The sequence below is a fragment of the Talpa occidentalis genome, unplaced genomic scaffold (genome assembly GCF_014898055.3).
Source record: "Talpa occidentalis isolate TD23 unplaced genomic scaffold, MPIMG_talOcc4v2.1 talOcc4.7, whole genome shotgun sequence".
Lineage (NCBI taxonomy): Eukaryota > Metazoa > Chordata > Mammalia > Eulipotyphla > Talpidae > Talpa > Talpa occidentalis.
In genome coordinates this window covers 22,849,317-22,867,517 of record NW_023605083.1, presented here as the reverse complement: position 1 = coordinate 22,867,517, position 18,201 = coordinate 22,849,317, and the positions used below count along the sequence as shown (strand labels likewise).

Below are 18,201 nucleotides of genomic sequence, written 5' to 3'. Positions count from 1 at the left end.
CCACTAATTGTTTTTTTGTTTGTTTGTAAAGATTTTTTTTTTTTTTATACAAGAACTGGGGTACAGGCCAGAGGCGCAGGAGGGTGAGAGGGTTCACCAGAGGCAGAGGGGGGAGCAGAACAGGCAGACTGACTGAAATACACTGCTGAGGGGAGCAGCGGGCGAGACAGGAGAGGTCTGCTGCGCCATGTGCGACTCTCCCTGGCCGGCCGGGAATCAAACCGGTGCTGCAGAGGCTGCGGACAGCTTAACAGCGTAACAGCGCTGCACTCAACCCACTGTGCCACCGGGAAAGGCCCTTCCCCACTGATTGTTGATGGGGCATGGCTTCCTCAGAGAAACCTCTTACTTTCTTCATGGTGTTTACCTTCATAGCTTGGTTGGTTCTCACTTATTTGTGTGTTTGTCCCATAACTTCTTCCCTCAAACTCCAAGGTGTCAGAAGTCAGTGCCAATGTCTGTTCTTGCTTTTCATTAGACCTAAGGTACGCACTCGAGGTTGGAAATCAAATACTCGAAACATCTATGCCTAGAGTATGCGTCTGTGAGTTTTATTTATTATTTATTTTTATTGGAGTAACATTTGTTTAAAACATTGCATATGGAGACTCCCTGGTGGCACAAGGGGTTGAGCACCACACTATGAGGCAGTCCACAGCCTCTGCAGCATGAGCTCGATCCTCAGCTGGCCAGGGAGCAACCCACATGGCGAGGCAGACCTCTCCTGTCTCGCCAGCTGCTCCCCTGGGCAGTGTATTTCAGCCGATCTGCCTGTTCTGTTCCCCACTCTGTCTCTGGTGAATCCACTCATTCCCCCGGAATCTCTGGTCTGTACCCCGGTTCTTGTATGCGTAAATAAATAAATCTTTAAAAAAAAATAAAACATTGCATATGATTTAGAGGCACTGAATCACACCCTTAGGTTTGTTGCCGCACCACACCCACCACCAAGACACCCATAGTCTTCCACCATAATCCCTTGTGCTCCCCCACCCCTGTTTTGTATTTTTCCTTCCCCCTCTGGTAACCTCAATTCTAATGTCAGATTTCCAGGGTTTATTCCTTTGTCTATATCTGACCTTTTGTTTTGTTTCTCTGTATTCCGAATGTAAGTGACTGCATCTAATATTTGTCTTTGTCCTGGGTTATTTCACTTAGCATCAGCTCCTCCAGGTCCATCCATCAATGTTATTGCAAATGGCAAGAGTTCATCTTTTTTTATGTAGCTTCATAATATTCTCTTGTGTGTGTGTGTGTGTGTGTGTACGACATATTCCTGACCCAGTCATCTGTCTTTGGGCACTTAGGTTGTTTCTATAACTTGACTATTAAAAATAGAGTTTCAGTGAACATAGGTGTGCGATATCACTTTGAATCAGTGTTTTTGCATTCTTTGGGTAGATCTAAGGAGTGGATTGGGGGGTTCATAAGATAGATCCATTTTGAATATTTTGAGAAATCTTCATATTGTTTTCCATAGGGACTGGACCAGTGTATATCACACCAACAGTGTACAAGTGTTCTTTTTTCTCCACATCCTCGCCAGTACTTGTTTCTGGTCTTTTTAATATGGGTCATTCTCACTGGGGTGAGATGAGCCCACCTGGCTCATCCCAACACCTTCACAGGTATCTCTCCCCGCCAGTTAGGAGTGTGCTTCTGCATGAAGCAGCTCTGCCCTCTCTAGGCTGTGCTACCACAAAAGCACAGGTGTGAAACACCAGTTCCTACCCCTAGCCATAACCTCTAAGTGTCTCTCTCCTTATACTTTTTGTTGTACAGAGTTGAATTTCCTCAGCATCTTTTTTTTAAAAGATTTACTTATTTATTTGTTTATAATAAATAAATAAACAAATACAAGAGCTGGGGTACAGGCCAGAGATGCAGGGGGGGGTGGTGAAAGGATTCACCAGAGACATAGTGGGGAACAGAACAGGCAGACTGACTGAAGTACATTGCGGAGGGGAACAGCGGCAAGACAGGAGAGGCCTGCCTTGCCATGTGGGTTGCTCCCTGGCCAGCCGGGGATCTAACTCGTGCTGCAGAGGCTGCGGATTGCTTCATAGTGCGGTGCTGTTAGCCCTTACACCACCAGGGAGGCCCTCCTCAGCATCTTTTCTTCTGAGGTCAGCACTGGTCTCTGATGTCCAGGAGCTGTTCTGGTTTTACCCCAATTCACAGGATGGATTTATCCTAGTGCCTGTCTGGATTACTTTAGATTATCCTTCATGGAGCGAAGTAGTGAACTCTTCTGTCAGCATCTTGTAAGTGAGTTTTAAAGCAAGATTCAAAGCTTCTCAGAACATTTCCATGGGAGAAATGGGTGTTAGTCTCAATCTCTAGGGTACCTGGGACGATGATCTGCCTCTTTTGGTTATAAATTGTAGCCAATCTGTGACAGGAATCCCTAAAAGTCTTGCACTCTCAAATAACAGCATTTTGCTAAATTAGGCGGGAAGGGGCAGGGAAGTGCAGTATAGTCTATACGATGGCTTTGTCATTAAATAAAATTTTATTTTATTTTATTTGTGTTGACTCGGAAGTATGAAGGATCAGCTGCAAGGGGACCATCAGGAGCCATTCAGGACTATTCAATTTCAGGATGCAAAGCTTCTGAGAGGTACTCTATGAGTTGTCAGTAACTAGATTAATTATTCTCACCTTTACCATTTTATTTTTGATTCTCCTTTCAACCTTCACACTGTCTTTTCCTCCACTTTCCACTGCCCCCAACATTGACCCGCTTCCCAGTGGCACCCATGAGAGTTGTGAAAAACCCCGGCTGGCCAGGGAGCAACCCACATGGCAAGGCAGACCTCTCCTGATTCGCCTGCTGCTTCCCTCAGCAGTGTACTTCCCTCAATCTGCCTGTTCTGTTCCCCGTTCTGTCTCTGGTGTCCCTCACACCTCTGGCTTGTACCCCAGCTTTGTATGCATAAATAAATAAATCTTTAAAAAATATATAGCTTATTGTTACATGAGAGTTCTCTACAAAAAGAATCCTACATGAAATATACTTGAATTTATATAACTCAAACTAAATAGATTAAGTGACATATCAGTTTGCCAGCAATGAATAGTTCAAGAACACAAAAGTCTTTTAAAATCTATTAGAACAATCCACTTTGTAATTCTTTCTATATCTACTCTAACAGTTAACATCAACAACAACAACAAAATATGGCTTGATTTATATTCCTGATGTTAGATGTTGTTGAAGTTGAGTTTTTAAATTTTATTTTATTTGCTATTAACAGTTTACTTAATATTAAATCATGAAAAGGTAGTTGTGCATTCTGGCTGGAGGAAAAGCAGTGTGTGACAGAGTGGAACTTATCAAATAGAAATCTCAAAAAGTTATTTTTTCTTACTAATGCAAGATAGCATTTAAGCTAACTATTTTAAATATTGTCTTTTGTGTTATTTGTGTGGTTAAAATGATACAATTTTATTGTCATTTTAAGTTAACAGCATTGAAAAAGCAAAAACATAATTATCATTTTCATAAAAAAGGCAGAAGTATTGTTATAGGACAGGGAGAGGGGCAGCCCAAACCCCGCAAACCTGCCTATTCTAAATGGGTTCTGCCATCCGCCGCATCAACACAAAACACATGAGACTAATGGGAAGGATCTTTAATAAAACTAGGAAACAATACAGGTAAGGCATAGAGTCTAGTTTCTAAATGAAGCACCCAAAGTTACCCGTCCCCTCGTGGGTAAAACTCCATCCATATGGGATCGGCCCAGAACAAGGCCCCAAAGCCTGCTACAAGTCTAAAGCATCTTCCAGTGGGGACCCACAGAAAAGGGTCACAAACAACCGGACAAGCCCGGAAGGAAAAGAGCAAAATCAACATCAAGATAAAAGCTGCCATTGTCACCTCCCCACAGGTCTCACCCACATCTGTGTCACCCAGTCCACGACCAAAAGACAAGCGCAGTTTCTTTACGTGTCTCTAGGCTCCATGCGCCTCCTCCAGGTCTCCTGGCTCCATCCTGCTTCCTTCCTTAGTCTCTTCTTCAGCTTCTCCTCTTCCTGCTCAACTCCACCCTCCCTTGGGTGGGGCAGGGAACCTCCCCCTTTCCTGGGGACCACCCTGTTACAGTATCTTAAGTGAGAGAATGATTATTAGCAGAAAATATAATAAAGCCAGGAAAATTTTCTTACATATTAAATAAGAAACCCAAATGCTAATATGATTTTACATATTTCCTAATATCAGTAGGATAACAGATCATCATGCATGTGTTAAGAATACATGTAGACATTAGATGAGGAATGCATAAGTAACTTCACTTTAGCAGAATCTAGCAATCTCTCGTCTCGTACAACCTTGAATACAACACTTTTTCTTTATTTGATGAGAGTTTAGTTTCTTTTTCTGGGAATGTTTATTAAAAGCTAAGTTGTTTGATACTAAGAGATTGTCATTTTTATGGTGTTTTGCTTTACTCAGTTTCTTAAGATTGATGTTCTTAAATTCTGCGGAGTTAAGTTTTGCATCCTGTAATCCAGATCTTTTTCCAATCCGTGAAGGTTGATTCCCAGGCAGTTCTGACTTCAGATTTTCTGGCAACATAAAACCGGATTCCACCCTAATATTTAAGCCTTCTGCATTATGATTGGTGGAGGATGATGTTTCTAAGTTATAAAAAGGAATGGGGAGAGAGGAAATACTCGTGTCAGGAACATCAGTAAAACGAAAATCTGTGTAGACGAAAAAGAAAAGCATTGCCTCAACTCCGAACAGGCAGCAACAACTCTGATAGCTAAACATCCAACTTCCGCTAGTGGGCAGCTGAGAGTAATCAGCACTCCTAAGTACTCTGCTTACACCCGCAGGCGCTGTCATCTTTCCTCAGTCACCTTCCTGCTTTCATCACAGCACTTAGACTTTTCCTGACTTCTCTGAAGTCATCTTGCTCATCGAAAACACTATTTTGACCATTGGTGAGGTTTTTTTTTTCAGTAATTTTCTTCCATTACTAAACACCTTCTGAGTTATGACAGAAATATGAAAAATTTATGAACTGTTTTGAACTCGGAAATCTCCCACGGTGACAAATTGCTGCATCAGGATAAAGTTTAAACATTAGCATTTCCAACTGCTCTGATCTATTAGACAGGGAAGAGCAGAGGCTGACATCCCTCAGACATCCATTTAGCAATTTTTCTACCTTCCTCAGAATACTTACTCCAAATTAATAGGCTTAGATAAAGAAATAGGTTAAAAGAACAGGAACCAAAATGTGACTGACTTGAAAAAGAGATTAGTATCAGTTGTGGTGCATGTGAACTAATGTACTTTGTGTGGTTTTAGTTCCATAGCAGTGGGCCAAGTGCTATGCAAGTTCTGGGTGCTCCCTAGGAAGGAAGCCTGTTCTAAACAGTGTGCCAGCATGGGCAAATATGCAGGTTGTGTCCTGTGTGACATTTTTCTAAGTCTTTCAGTTCAGAGGAACATCATTGACTGCTTCCATGTCTCTTTCAGTGCAATACAAGAGATATAAAGAAAAAGAAACATGCTTTTTACCTTCAAAAAACTTTCAGCCATGTAAACTCTCACTTAACTTCACCTATTAGTGAAGTTCACCTGTCATTAATTAGACAACCAGGGCAAATAACTGAAGTTTCTGTTTATGTTTTTTCATAGGTGTGGGGTTTTTTTTGTTTTTTGTTTTTTGTTTGTTTTTTGTTTTTAAAGATTTATTTATTTATTTATACAAGCATTGGGTACAGTCAGAAGCATGGGAGGGTGAGAGAATTCACCAGAGCCAGAGCGGGGAGCAGAGCAGGCAGAAGGACCGAAGTACACTGCTGAGGGGAGCAGCGGGCGGCAGGAGAGGTCTGCGCGCCATGTGGGACCCTCCTCCAGTGGCCGGGGAGCAGCCGGGGATCGAACTGGCACTGCAGAGGCCGCAGGCAGCTTCGCAACCCAGCGCTCAACCGCTGCGCCACAAGGAGTCCCCATAGATGTGTTTTTTATACCGTTTTTCCTCCTCACAATTTAAAAGTTTTTTAGCTTGAAATACTTTTCAAATTATGGAAATTTCACAAAATATGACAGAGTTCCATATATCTTATAAGAACATTCAAGGAATTTATATTCTTAACAGAGTTTTCAGAGTCCAGCACAGCATGATTATCTATAGGAATGTCCGATTTCTAACCAATTTATCTTGTATAATTGAAAGTGTTTAACAACTCCGCATTTCGTCCTCCTCCCAACCTCTGGTAATCACTGTTTTTTTCTTTCCTCATCAAATTTGAATATTCTAGATACTTATAAGTGCAAGCATGCAGCATCTGTCCTTCTGTGATAGGCTTTTTTCACTTAGCATACTGCTCCCCAGGGTCATCCATATGGTTAATATTTTGGGATTTCCCTTTTTTCCCCTGACTGAATAATACTCTTGAATGTGTGTGTGTGTGCATGCAAAATATTTTCTTTATCAGTGGATGGACATTTAGGCTGTTTCCACATCTTGACAATTGTGAAGACCAGTGGAGTAAGGGTGGGGTTGGCAGTATATTACAGAGACTAAATATCTTCAAGATATTATTCCAACTTTTGTGGATAAATACCCAGAGGTCAGCTTGCAGGATTACATATAATGCCATTTGATGGTTTTTTTGTTTTTGAGGTGCCTGCAAAGTTTTCCACATTGTCTATACCTGTTGTTTCCCTAGAAACAATATACAAGGGATTCAGTCTCTCTGTCTCTCTCCCTCTCCCTCTCTCTGCCCTCTTCTCCCACAAAGGAGAGTCTTTAAATCTATGGCTCTGCATATTTACTACTCAAGACCCTCTCAGGAGTTTCCAAGTTCTGCCCATATCCATTCGTGTATGTGCATTTTTGGTAATCACTTCACGCATCACTGATTGTCTCCTGCCTCTCAAGTCCACGTGTCCTATCCAGTTGTCCCAGCAGCCAGTATGCCCACTCTCTGACCTGTGACCTTGCAGCATGCTGAGTGCACCCTGCCTCCTGTGGGTCATTGGGCAGCTTCCCTCCTCTTGCTCCCTGGTTTTCCTTGGTCCTGTCACTTTGGCTGCTATTAGGTGAAAGGTACCAGGTACATTTCAGGTGAGGCCTAGTGCTACTCCCCCAGCATTTCTTCCTTAGGCGTGAACCCTGGTGAGACCCTCACAAGAAAGGAAATTACTGAAAAGCCCAAACTCCAGAATAGCAGCAGGACAGGCTGAGTACGATGAGTCAATGAGGCCTCGAGTCAGCCCGCGCTAGCCACTTTCACATTGGTCCACAACCCTAAAGGAATCAATGGGAAGTGCAGAACATGAGAAGTGAGTGATTACTCACCTGGTTGATATTTACCTGGGTGACGGTGAGCATGCTTTGACTCATTTCTGTGCCCCCTCAAATTGGCGGAGCTGCAGACCTCATTATGAAGACGGGTATATTCACGGCCACATACCTTAACAGATTTGGCCACCCTGCGACCTGGGACCTCACCGGGAAGCTGGATCAGGAGCAAACAGACTCCCAGCAGATGGTACAAGAACTGTGTCTGCATCTTGGACCTGGTGTCCCTTGCTCCACGCCACACGCTTCAGCCTTTTTCTGAAGGAAATCGCAGCTGATGTGACCAGGGGTCCTCAGCCCTGGATGCGAGGCTGCTTTACCTGCTTCCCTTAACCAGAGTTTATAGCCAGGCGTTCCACTTAGACCTTCCCCAAAGGTGCAAGCTCCACCCTCCCCCAGTCTCCTCCCTTGTTTTTCTCTTCAGTTCTGTTTCTCCCTTTCCTCTTCCTCTTGCCTTTTTTTCTGTTCTTGGTCCTTTTCCAGTTATATTTTTCTCTCTCTTCTTATACTCAAATAATTCTGTGTACTTACAAAAGTTATTCGATCATTGAAGTCTTTCCTTTATTATAGAGGTAAGAATAACCTTCACTAATTATAGCAATAAAAATGAAATTGAAATCACCCTTATTCTCAGGACTTAGAGTTCTGCAGCATTAATACTGCTGAATGACTGTCTAATCTAGATAGCAGTACATGTATGTTAAGTTAGTGTCTGCTGATTCAATTCCAAAAACAATAATGGGTGATAGGTTGTTGACGAGAGAGACAAGTGATGATTTTTTTTAATCTATCCCAGTATAAATTATCATTTTCTATGCATCAATTTCAGCAATGTTTGAAGTTTATAAAATTTCTAAACCGAGTTTCCTTTGAGTCCTCTGGTAGAAAGTTTGTGACTGGTTCCTGAAATCAGTTTAATTTGAGATTGTATTCTATGTGTGTAGCATTCAAACACACACAAATACAAACACATACACAGAGAAACTAACTAAAAATGAAGGAAAAAAGCAGTGGAATCCCACAACTGCAGAAAAAACTTTTGGTAACACATGTTACACAAAGATCCTACTTCTTTTACCACTGTATTCTGTTTGCCCTATTTAGTGAGAGGTAATTTTTTAATGCCTTCTATATTAGCATTTAAAACCTCAATACAGAGTGAGATTCTAAGTTCATTAAATAAACTTTTCTTGATGAATGTTAATCTTTTAAGGTCAAATAGGTTCATTTTTTCACAAATTTGTATCCTAGTATAACAGTATGTTCATAACATACTCAGGTTATCTCAATGCCATCAGGCAAATTGGAAGAAGTTAGGGTAACTTTGAATTAAAGTGAAAATTCAGCAACTGCTTAGTTACAAAACCAGCAATATGATAAAATCATTCTAATGTCCAGATTTCTGCTAATTTCAAAAGGGTCTACTCATCATTGGTCAAATGTTAGCACTGTGGAAATACTTAATGACGAAAACACCTTCCAAAACTATGGGGGTGATCTGGGGGCATGCTTTTAGATGTGTTTTTGCTAGGGCGAGCATATTAGGAGAAACTTCATAAAGTTGAAGTTTTATGGTACTTTCGTGGGTCGACTTTCATTATAAAATAATAATTCTTATGTGAGGTTGTCCAAAGTAAATTTCTTGTTGAAAACGTGAGTTTCTAAGGACAGGTTAGTTTTTTAACTTTTGCCTGTGTGGTCTTGTATAGTCCTCATTGCCACCCAGTGAAGTGGGCATTCTTCTGCTTCACAGAGAAAGAACAAGATGTGAGTAGTCAAGTAACTTGTCCACTGCAACTTTGGTAGCACATGTGCAGATGTGACTTACCTAGTACTGCTAAGGGAACAGGCAAATCTGTACCTTTAGCTTATAGGCACACTGCAAGCATTTTATATTCTTCAATAACAGCCTTTTCCGTTATCTGTTTATTTTTTCAAAGTAACCTTTTTAAAAAGCAAAACCCAGTGTGTCATGCACATGTCAGGGAAGTGCTGGAGGTGGGATTCCTACCTATATCTATTGGATTCCAAGTCCTCTTTCTTCTCTCTCACTACATCCCTTGGATTCGGCTCCAGTTGCAATTAATCTGCATGGTGAAGGCTAATAGATAAACATTAATGTGTCTAAATGTATCTTGAGGTACAGAGCAATAAGCATGGGTGAACCTGTGCATTCACTGCCTCAGTCTCTTTTCTAGACCCTTTCTCTCCACTCTCTAGCCTATAACTTCTAGAAATTTCCTTGTCTTTGCTGTAGGGAACAGTGTCCATGCAGAACATCTCTGCCTTTATGACATAAGCACACCTATGGAGGTTTCTGGCAAAATCTTTACTTTGCTGATCCAAACACTAAGCCTTCTTCTGTCTCCTTTTCCTGCCTGAAATGTGCACTGAGCACCACGGGTGCAGCAGCCACCTAGGGACCATCATGTAGATGACACAGGAGGAAGCCTCCATGTGAGTACATCTGAGTAAAAAGGTGTGAGGATTTGCATTTCCCTGATGACAAGTGATGTTGAACATTTTGCATGAGATACCATCTTACACCAGTGAGAATGGCACATATTAAAAAAACTAGCAACAACAAATGTTGGCGAGGGTGTGGAGAAAAAGGAACTCTTCTGCACTGTTGGTGGGAGTGCAAACTGGTCCAACCACTGTGGAGAGCTGTGTGGAGATTTCTGGACCTACTAAACATAGAGCTTCCATATGATCCAGCAATTCCACTCCTAGGTATTTACCCAAAGGACACAGAAACATCAATTCCAAAGAACACCTGCACCCCTATGTTTATAGCAGCACTGTTTACAATAGCTAAGCTTTGGAAACAACCCAAATGCCCAAAAATAGATGACTGGATCAAGAAGATGTGGTACATATATACCATGGAATATTATTCAGCATTCAAAAAAGATAAACACATGCAATTTGCAGCAACATGGATGGCACTGGAAGGGATCATGCTCAGCGAAATAAGCCAAAAAGAAAAAGAAAAATACCGGATGGTCTCACTCATAGCAGGAATCTAGAAAACTTAAATAAGGGACCAGGAAAACGAATATCTATAAGAAAGTGAAAATCAAAATCAACAAAAAACTACGAACCAGAGACACTTTTAAGGGGGCGGGGGTGGGAGGGGAGAGATTGGGGTCAGAATGGGGGGGCTGCAATTGTATGGGGAATATAAAAATAAAATTTATTATTAAAATAAATAAATAAAATAAAATGTGAAAAAAAAAGAGAAAGAAAGAAAAAGGAAAATATTTAAGTACTGAATAAAAATTCAGAAATTAAAAAAAAAGGTGTGAGGAGCCTGCTGGCCTTATTCAGATGCTGAATAGGTTTGATGGTTCCTCTGCAGGCTTGTTTAAAACTACTTGTGGATTTCTATTATATACAGAGAATACAATCCTAATTGATACTGCCAGGATTCAGGAGAAAATTTAAAAGTAATCAAAGCAGCATCAGATGGGTTTGCAAGAAAAATCAAATTAATATCATGTATGTGATGGGAGTGTGTGAGTGAGAGCCATTATTGGGTCCTGCTTTCAGTGAGGAATGTGGAATTTGATTCCTAGATGAAGGGATGATATAAGGATTCTAAGGCACTGAGGAGAGAGAACAGGAACTTCATATAACAAGGAATGATTTTTTCTTTAATATGGAATAGCATAAAGTACAAAACCAAAATGCAAACAGGGAAATAGGCTTCTGTTTCAGTTAGTCTTTACAGTAACCTTTAGAATACTCAGTTGAGTCCTTTAGATCATTAAGATCTTAACTTCTCTAAAAAGCCTTAAGCAAATGTCCAGCATTCCCACACTGAATTTCTTTGTTGAAGATGACTCATGAGATACCACCAGACTACCCATTCCACCCAAATGACGCCAGTGAGATATGACCTAGAGCACCCACTCCATCAGTGTGGGGTCAGCAGCGATCACTTCTTAGATTAGGGGTAGAGTGAGGCGATTAGGGGAAAGACCATCTCTGAAAATCTTGGTGTGGTCTAATTTGGGCACCTTCAGTACATGCAAGCACATGCACATATAAGCAAATATGCTAAAATTTTTATAAATCAATAAATTAAGATTACATTTGTCAATTTCTCGTGAAAGTTTTGGGCATATTTTAGTAGCTCTGAATTATTTATTGCAAAGGTGCTTGTGTGCTTGATGCTTTACACAGATTTTATTTGTACAACTTAGAACCAGTCTTATAATAGGAAGGAGTGAATGCACATTCTAATACTTAGAGCCCAGGCTCCAAGTATTTTGTAGAGCAGAAGATGGGGGACCCTGTGCCAGGGCAGCGCCTGGGGAGCTGTTTTGTGTGTCTGGGCCAGCATCTTTGTCCGTCCAAGCTGTAAGTTTTCTGGGTACTGTCCTTGATCTTCTGGGTTGGAATCACTGTTTCATAGAACTTTTTCCCTGGTAGCAGACAATCCGCAGATCCCTCATTGAATTCCCTTGCTCAGGGCTTCTACCTGTAACACTAACCAGTCTCTTCTGTATCCAGTTGGGGTAGGTCAATGGTTCTAAAAAGACTCACTTTTTAAAAAACATGAGACTGCTTTTTCATATTTCACCACTATTTTCTTTCCACCAGCTATATATTGGTGCAAATTGTTACTGTACTCTCTAATCTATCAATAGCAGACAATTCTACCCAGCACACATAATAATCAGTTCTGCATTGGAACTATTTTTGTTCATATATTTCTTCCAGCAATTGAAATTTGAGAGAAAATTGTGGTTTTTCTGTACAGTGAAATGTTTTTCAGTGCTATTAAGAAATGAGCTACTAAGGCTTAACAGCCTGGAGGAATCTTAAAGGTATCTTACTATGTGAAAGAAGACAATTCTAAAAGACTGATGTGCTTTGTGATAAGAGTTTTAGAAAAGGCAAAACTATGGAGATAGTAAAAAGATTGATGGCTGCCAGGGATTTAGGAGGAGGGGAGGATGAACATGTGCAACGTAGCGAATTTTTAGGGCAATGAAACTGATCTAAATGATACTGTAAGAATGGATACATGTCATTATACATTTTTAAAAACTCAGAATGTAAAACACCAATTGTGAGATATAATGTGATTTACGGGCTTGGTTGAAAATGGTATGTCATGGTTGTTGTAATAGATGTACAAATGTACAAATGGTTGGGAAGGCTTGCAAGACTCAGGGTAGAGTAAGTATGCGGGAACTTTATATTTTCCACTCAAATTTACTGTAAACCTAAAATGGATCTAGAAATCAGCAAATAATTTTTTAAAATTGTGCTGTATAACACAAAGTGAATCCTAATGTACAGTATTGATCTCAGTGAATAATAATAGTATATTAATTTTAGTTCATCAATTGATGCCAATGTACCACACTGATGCAAAATGTTAAAAATAGGGGGAATTATTTTTGTGGGTGAAGGGGAAAATGGAAATCTGTACTCTATGGTACATATTATTTTAACTGAAAAATAAGGTCAAATTAATTTAAAAAATAATAAATGTTTTAGCTAAAAGACAACAAAAACACTGTTTGAATGACAGAAAATCAATGTGCCTATGCATACTGCTGGTAAGTGCTAGATCCAAATTCCTACCCTTTTCTACTGAACACCAAACACTTCTTGTCCCCATGATATCCCTGAAATTCATCCCCAGTTGGTGTTCATCTTAATGGTAAAGGATAATGAAGATTAATGTCTTTGAAGCAAACAGCAAGCATAAGCAAAGATACAGGTTGACTGCCTCAATTTGCGTTTTAGGCCCTTCTCCTAGCCCAACTCTCTGGGCTGTAAGTGCCAGAAATAATTTCCCGTTGTCTTGTGCAGATAGCAGTGTCCATGTGACACGGTTCAGACCAGTGTGACAGAAGAACTCATGTAGAAGATTCTGACAGACTTCCCTCTTCTGATCCTGGCACTAAGCCTTCTTTCATACCTTTTTTCCCTACTGAAATATGCATTAAGACCCAGACATGCAGTGGTCATCTTGGAAACATGTGGTGGAGCGCAGGAGAAAACCTATATGCAGTCACAGTTGACTGGAAAGGTGTGGGGAGACTTCTGGTATCACTCAGATGATAAAAGCCAGATGCTTGATCTATAGGTTTCTTTGAAACCACCAATGTAGGAATATCTGTTATTTGCAGAAAACACATCTTAACTGAGAAATACAAATATTTAGTAAATGTTTTATTCCAGAAATAAGCATATAACCATCAGTTTTTCATGAGAGTTTTAGGGGTGCTTTGCTACCTTTAGAATTAGGTACATTCAAAATGTTAATTCATGTTTATAAGTATTTGTAGCAGATGGATATATTTGAGTGTTTATAGTAGATGGATTACCACAGATTTTCTTTGTACTACTTAAAAATAGTCAGAACATAAGAAGTAGTGAATGCAGGCTGTGGGGTCAGGAGCCCTGCTTCTAGGGCTTTTGGGAAGTTGCTTATGGGGTACATGGACCAGGACAGGGTCTGGAGAGTTGCTCTCTCCTCTTTAGGCTTTAGTTCTCCTGGGTTGGAATTTCCATTTCAAATAGCTCTCTTCCTGGCTTTGACCAGGTCTCTTGCAGCCTCTGAGTTTTGGGGTTTTTAAAAAAGAGTTTTATTTACTTATGCATACAAGAACTGGGGTGAAGGCCAGAGGTGTAGGGGTGAGAGGATTCACCAAAGACAGAGTGTGGAGCAGAACAGGCAGATCTACTGAAATACACTGCTGAGGGGAGCAGAGGTGAGACAGGAGAGGTCTGCTGCGCCATGTGGTTCACTGCCTCATTCTCTTTTCTAGGACCCTTTCTCTCCACTCTCTAGGCTGTGAATGCTAGGAATTTCCTTGTCTTTGTTGTAGGGAACCGTGTCCATGTAGAACATTTCTGCCTTTATGACATAAGCACACCTGTGGAGGTTTCTGGCAAAAATCTTTACTTTGTTGATCCAAACACTAAGCCTTCTTCTGTCTCCTTTTCCTGCCTGAAATGTGCACTGAGCATCACGGGTGCAACAGTCACCTTGGGACTGTTACGGGGCAACCCCAATATAAAACAGGTTACCTGGCTGTGGGTCCTCACCCACGCGCTTAAAAGGGACTTATTAATACTCCACTACAGGCACACACAAAAGGTTAATAAAAGGTTTATTTACAAGGGAAAGGGAATTGAGGAAATGTACAACTCAGGAAGAAAATAGGGAAATAAAGTCTTTAATGCATCCTACCTGATCCGCGGACCTGGAAACCCAAAGGCACTCTCAGAGCTGGCCAGACGCTGCGAGCTGGTGGAGAGCCAAAATGGGGGATCCCCTCCAAAGCCCACGTGTCTGGCTTTATACCAAACCTGGCTGCTTAACCCCACCCTCAGGTCCCAGCCACCTTTCTTTTGGTGGTGATGGGATTTGGAGTTCTCAGTGACTTTTGGCTTTGGTCTGGAGTGGGGGTGGAGTCCACAAAGTCTGTATGGAATTAGCTTTAGGACATCCTTTTCCCCCTAACAGGACCATCATGTAGATGACACAGGAGGAAGCCTCCATGTGAGCACACCTGAGTAGAAATGTGTGAGGAGCCTGCTGGCATCATTCAGATGCGAAACGGAGTTGATAGTTACTCTATAGGCTTGTTTAATGACACTGCTGTAGATATTCTGTTATGTATAGTGAATACTATCCTGATTGTTACTGTCAAGGCTTAAAGGTAAATTTGGAGTAACCAAAACAGTGTCAGATGCAATAGCATGAAGAAATTAAATTAATAACATCCTCAAAGGGGAGGGTGTTTGTAACAATAATTTTCCAGATCCCACTTTTACTCAGGAATATGAAATTTTATTCATAAACCTAGGGATGATAAAAGGGCCCCAGGTCACCATGGAGAGAGGAGGTAGACTTTATATGACAACAAGGGGATCACTTTGTCTTTAATCTGGAATGATATAAAGGGCAAAAATGAACTATATGCAAGGAAAGAGACATTTTCCTCACTTTGTCTTTACAATAACCTTTAGAATACTCAATTAAATCCCTTAAATCATTAACATCTTAACTCCCCTAAGACATCTAAACAAACCTCCAGCATTTCCCCCCCACCCTGAATTTCTTTGATGATGATGAATCATGGAATACCACCCACTATACTCATTCCTCCTCAATAGAACCAGGGAGATATGACCCAGAGTCTCCATTCCACCAGTATGGATCCAGTTTTAGAAGCAATGATCACTTCTTAGATTAGGAGAGGAAAAAAGCGTTAGGGAAAGTCAAGCGATTCTCTTTAGCAATCAAGACCTTCATTGTTTTCAGTTCAAAGTAATCTGCATGAGAGAGGAGGGCATCTTGAGGAGACTGACCCTGAAAATCTTGGGGTTGTCTAATACTCATACACAAATACACACACACAGAGATTCTTTTATTAGTAGGGTAAAATTTTATATGACAAGTAAGTTGAGCATTAATTTACCAGTTTCTCATCAAAATTTTAGGCATCCTTCAGTAGCACTTGAATTAATTTCAAAAAATGAAGTAATTATTTGAGTGCTTACATTCTAGATGCTTTACCACAGATTATAATTGTACCACTTCAAAACCAGTCATATAGTAAGAATCAGTGAATTCAGACTCTGGGACAAGAAGTGCAGGCCCCAGGGATATTTTGGAGAGATGGACCAGGCATAGACTGGGGAGCTGCTTTTTGTGTTTGGGACTGCTTCTTTGTTCTGTTCAAGCCATGAGTTTCCTGTTTACTGTCCTCTTCTGGGTTGGGATATTCAGTTCACAGACTTTTATCTCAGTTAGTAGACAGCCTGCAGCTGCTTCTTGAGACCCCTTGCTCACTGCTTTTGCCTGTACCACCCTCCAGTCTCCTCTGGGTTCAAATGATTTACATGAGTAAGCCTAAGAAAATTCACTTTTTTTCAAAGCTGTGGGAATCTGTCATTTTATATTTCATCTCTATGTTCTTTCTACCAACTTTGTATCTTTGTATCTCATTGTTGTATCTGATCTGCCAATAGCAGACAACCTCTCACAACCCCTATGATAGTCAGTGCTACATTAGATCTAGTGTTTTGTGCTTTGGGTTGTTTTTGTTTTTTTTTTTAATTTTTCCATCATTGCATTGAAACTTTCCATCATTTCATTGAAATTTCCATCAATTCTTTGGAAAGATGAGCCCTTGTATTTTTTTCAAACATCCTTATCAGAAATCATTGCTGAATCTCTAGCTCTTAGATGTTCTTGGAACCACTCTTGTGGTTACCTTTCCACTTCAGGTTTGCTTCCATGCTGCTCTGCCAGGAAGAATGAAATGAAAAGGGAAGGGAAATTGTAGTCGTCAAAATGTCCTCTTGTTAGCAAATCTTTGGAAATCTTTTAGTGAAGCTAAGAAATGATAAATAACTTCAATATTTTCTTTTCCTCAACTTTTTATTTCTGCTTCAATAATAGTATATGTGCTAAGGGAATGTTTAGAAAGATCGATACCCCTGATGGAAACTGCTTGTGAATGGGCATCTTAGTTTTGTTCATTGTTGATCCTTGTTTGTCATGCATAAGACACTCAGAAATAGGTATCTACACAATCTAGTTTTATTCATCAACATAAAGGTTAATATATTGGGCCTAAAATTAAGACCTTGACATCTGGTGTAATTGAGAGGGAATAAACAGCTTGTCCCCAGTCTGTCCCCATGAAAAAAGTCCCCTAACCAAACTACCTTCCTATAGAGAGGAGGAGGTACTACTACTGCTAATCCTGATAAGTGCTGGGTTTCAGTTTCAGGTCAGTTCTTATTCAAATAAGCCAAATTACCCTGCCTCTCAGTCAGTAGGGTTAACTGAATCCTCTTCATTTTGTAAGACCTGACTTGCAAAACTTCTGATTGTTCAGCTCCCTTTTGGCCTTGTGTGACATGCAGTTTCCTTCCTTGGGTTGTGAGTATATGTGAATGATAAACGGCTGTCAATTTAATTTCGATATATTTTGAAAATATAAGCACGGCAGACAATGCTCAATTTGTAAAGACACACAAACAAAAGTACATAATAAACACCCTGGAATGGTTGCCTCTGGGAGATGGAGAATGGTAGTGGACAAGGAGACACTTGAATACTAAAATGTCTAAAATACTGTGTTAAGCTCAAGAGAGCAGGAGGCTTCTCTGCCTCCTGAGTAAAACTGTTCACTTTTATATCCCAACCACCAAGAAGACTTAACATAATACACACTCAAATTTAATTGAATTTATATGGAAAGAGAGGGGATCATGTCTGGCCCTGTAGTGATAATGAGATTTAAGAAAATGAATGGAGGAATGATACCAAGAATAGGGGATATGGCCAGTGCAACTGGAATGGTTGTTATGGATTGTAAAAAGATGATAATAAAAGATAAATGGTTTTGTAACAGGGTGGTCCCCAGGAAAGGGGGAGTTTCCCTGCCCCACCCAAGGGAGGGTGGAGCTGAGCAGGAAGAGGAGAAGCAGAAGAAGAGACTGAGGAAGGAAGGAAGCAGGATAGAGCCAGGAGACCTGGAGGAGGCGCGTGGAGCCTAGAGACACGTGAAGAAACTGTGCTTGTCTTTTGGTCATGGACTGGGTGACACAGATGTGGGTGAGACCCGTGGGGAGGTGACAATGGCAGCTTTTATCTTGATGTTGATTTTGCTCTTTTCCTTCCGGGCTTGTCCAGTTGTTTGTGACCCTTTTCTGTGGGTCCCCACTGGAAGATGCTTTAGACTTGTAGCAGGCTTTGGGGCCTTGTTCTGGGCCGATCCCATATGGATGGAGTTTTACCCACGAGGGGACGGGTAACTTTGGGTGCTTCATTTAGAAACTAGACTCTTTGCCTTACCTGTATTGTTTCCTAGTTTTATTAAAGTTC

General features: G+C 40.7%; 2 protein-coding genes across 3 annotated transcripts in view; one reads left to right on the top strand and one right to left on the bottom strand.

Annotated features, from left to right (window-relative positions):
• Positions 1-2,601: 2,601 nt before the first annotated feature.
• CD274 (CD274 molecule) overlaps positions 2,602-18,201 on the top strand; it is a 214,385-nt gene continuing 198,785 nt past the window's right edge. Inside the window, exon 1 of one of the 2 annotated variants that reach the window (XM_054689631.1) lies at positions 2,602-2,620. The gene's annotated coding sequence lies outside the window, so the exon portion shown is untranslated. The remainder of the gene's footprint in view (positions 2,621-18,201) is intronic. The other variant, XM_054689628.1, reaches the window with a different exon arrangement.
• Positions 4,301-7,539, bottom strand: RLN2 (relaxin 2). The gene is made up of 2 exons (XM_037493126.1): positions 7,326-7,539; positions 4,301-4,710 (listed from the first exon to the last, which is right to left on the bottom strand). Exons 1-2 carry the CDS (start codon positions 7,537-7,539, stop codon positions 4,301-4,303), a joined length of 624 nt encoding a protein of 207 aa, XP_037349023.1.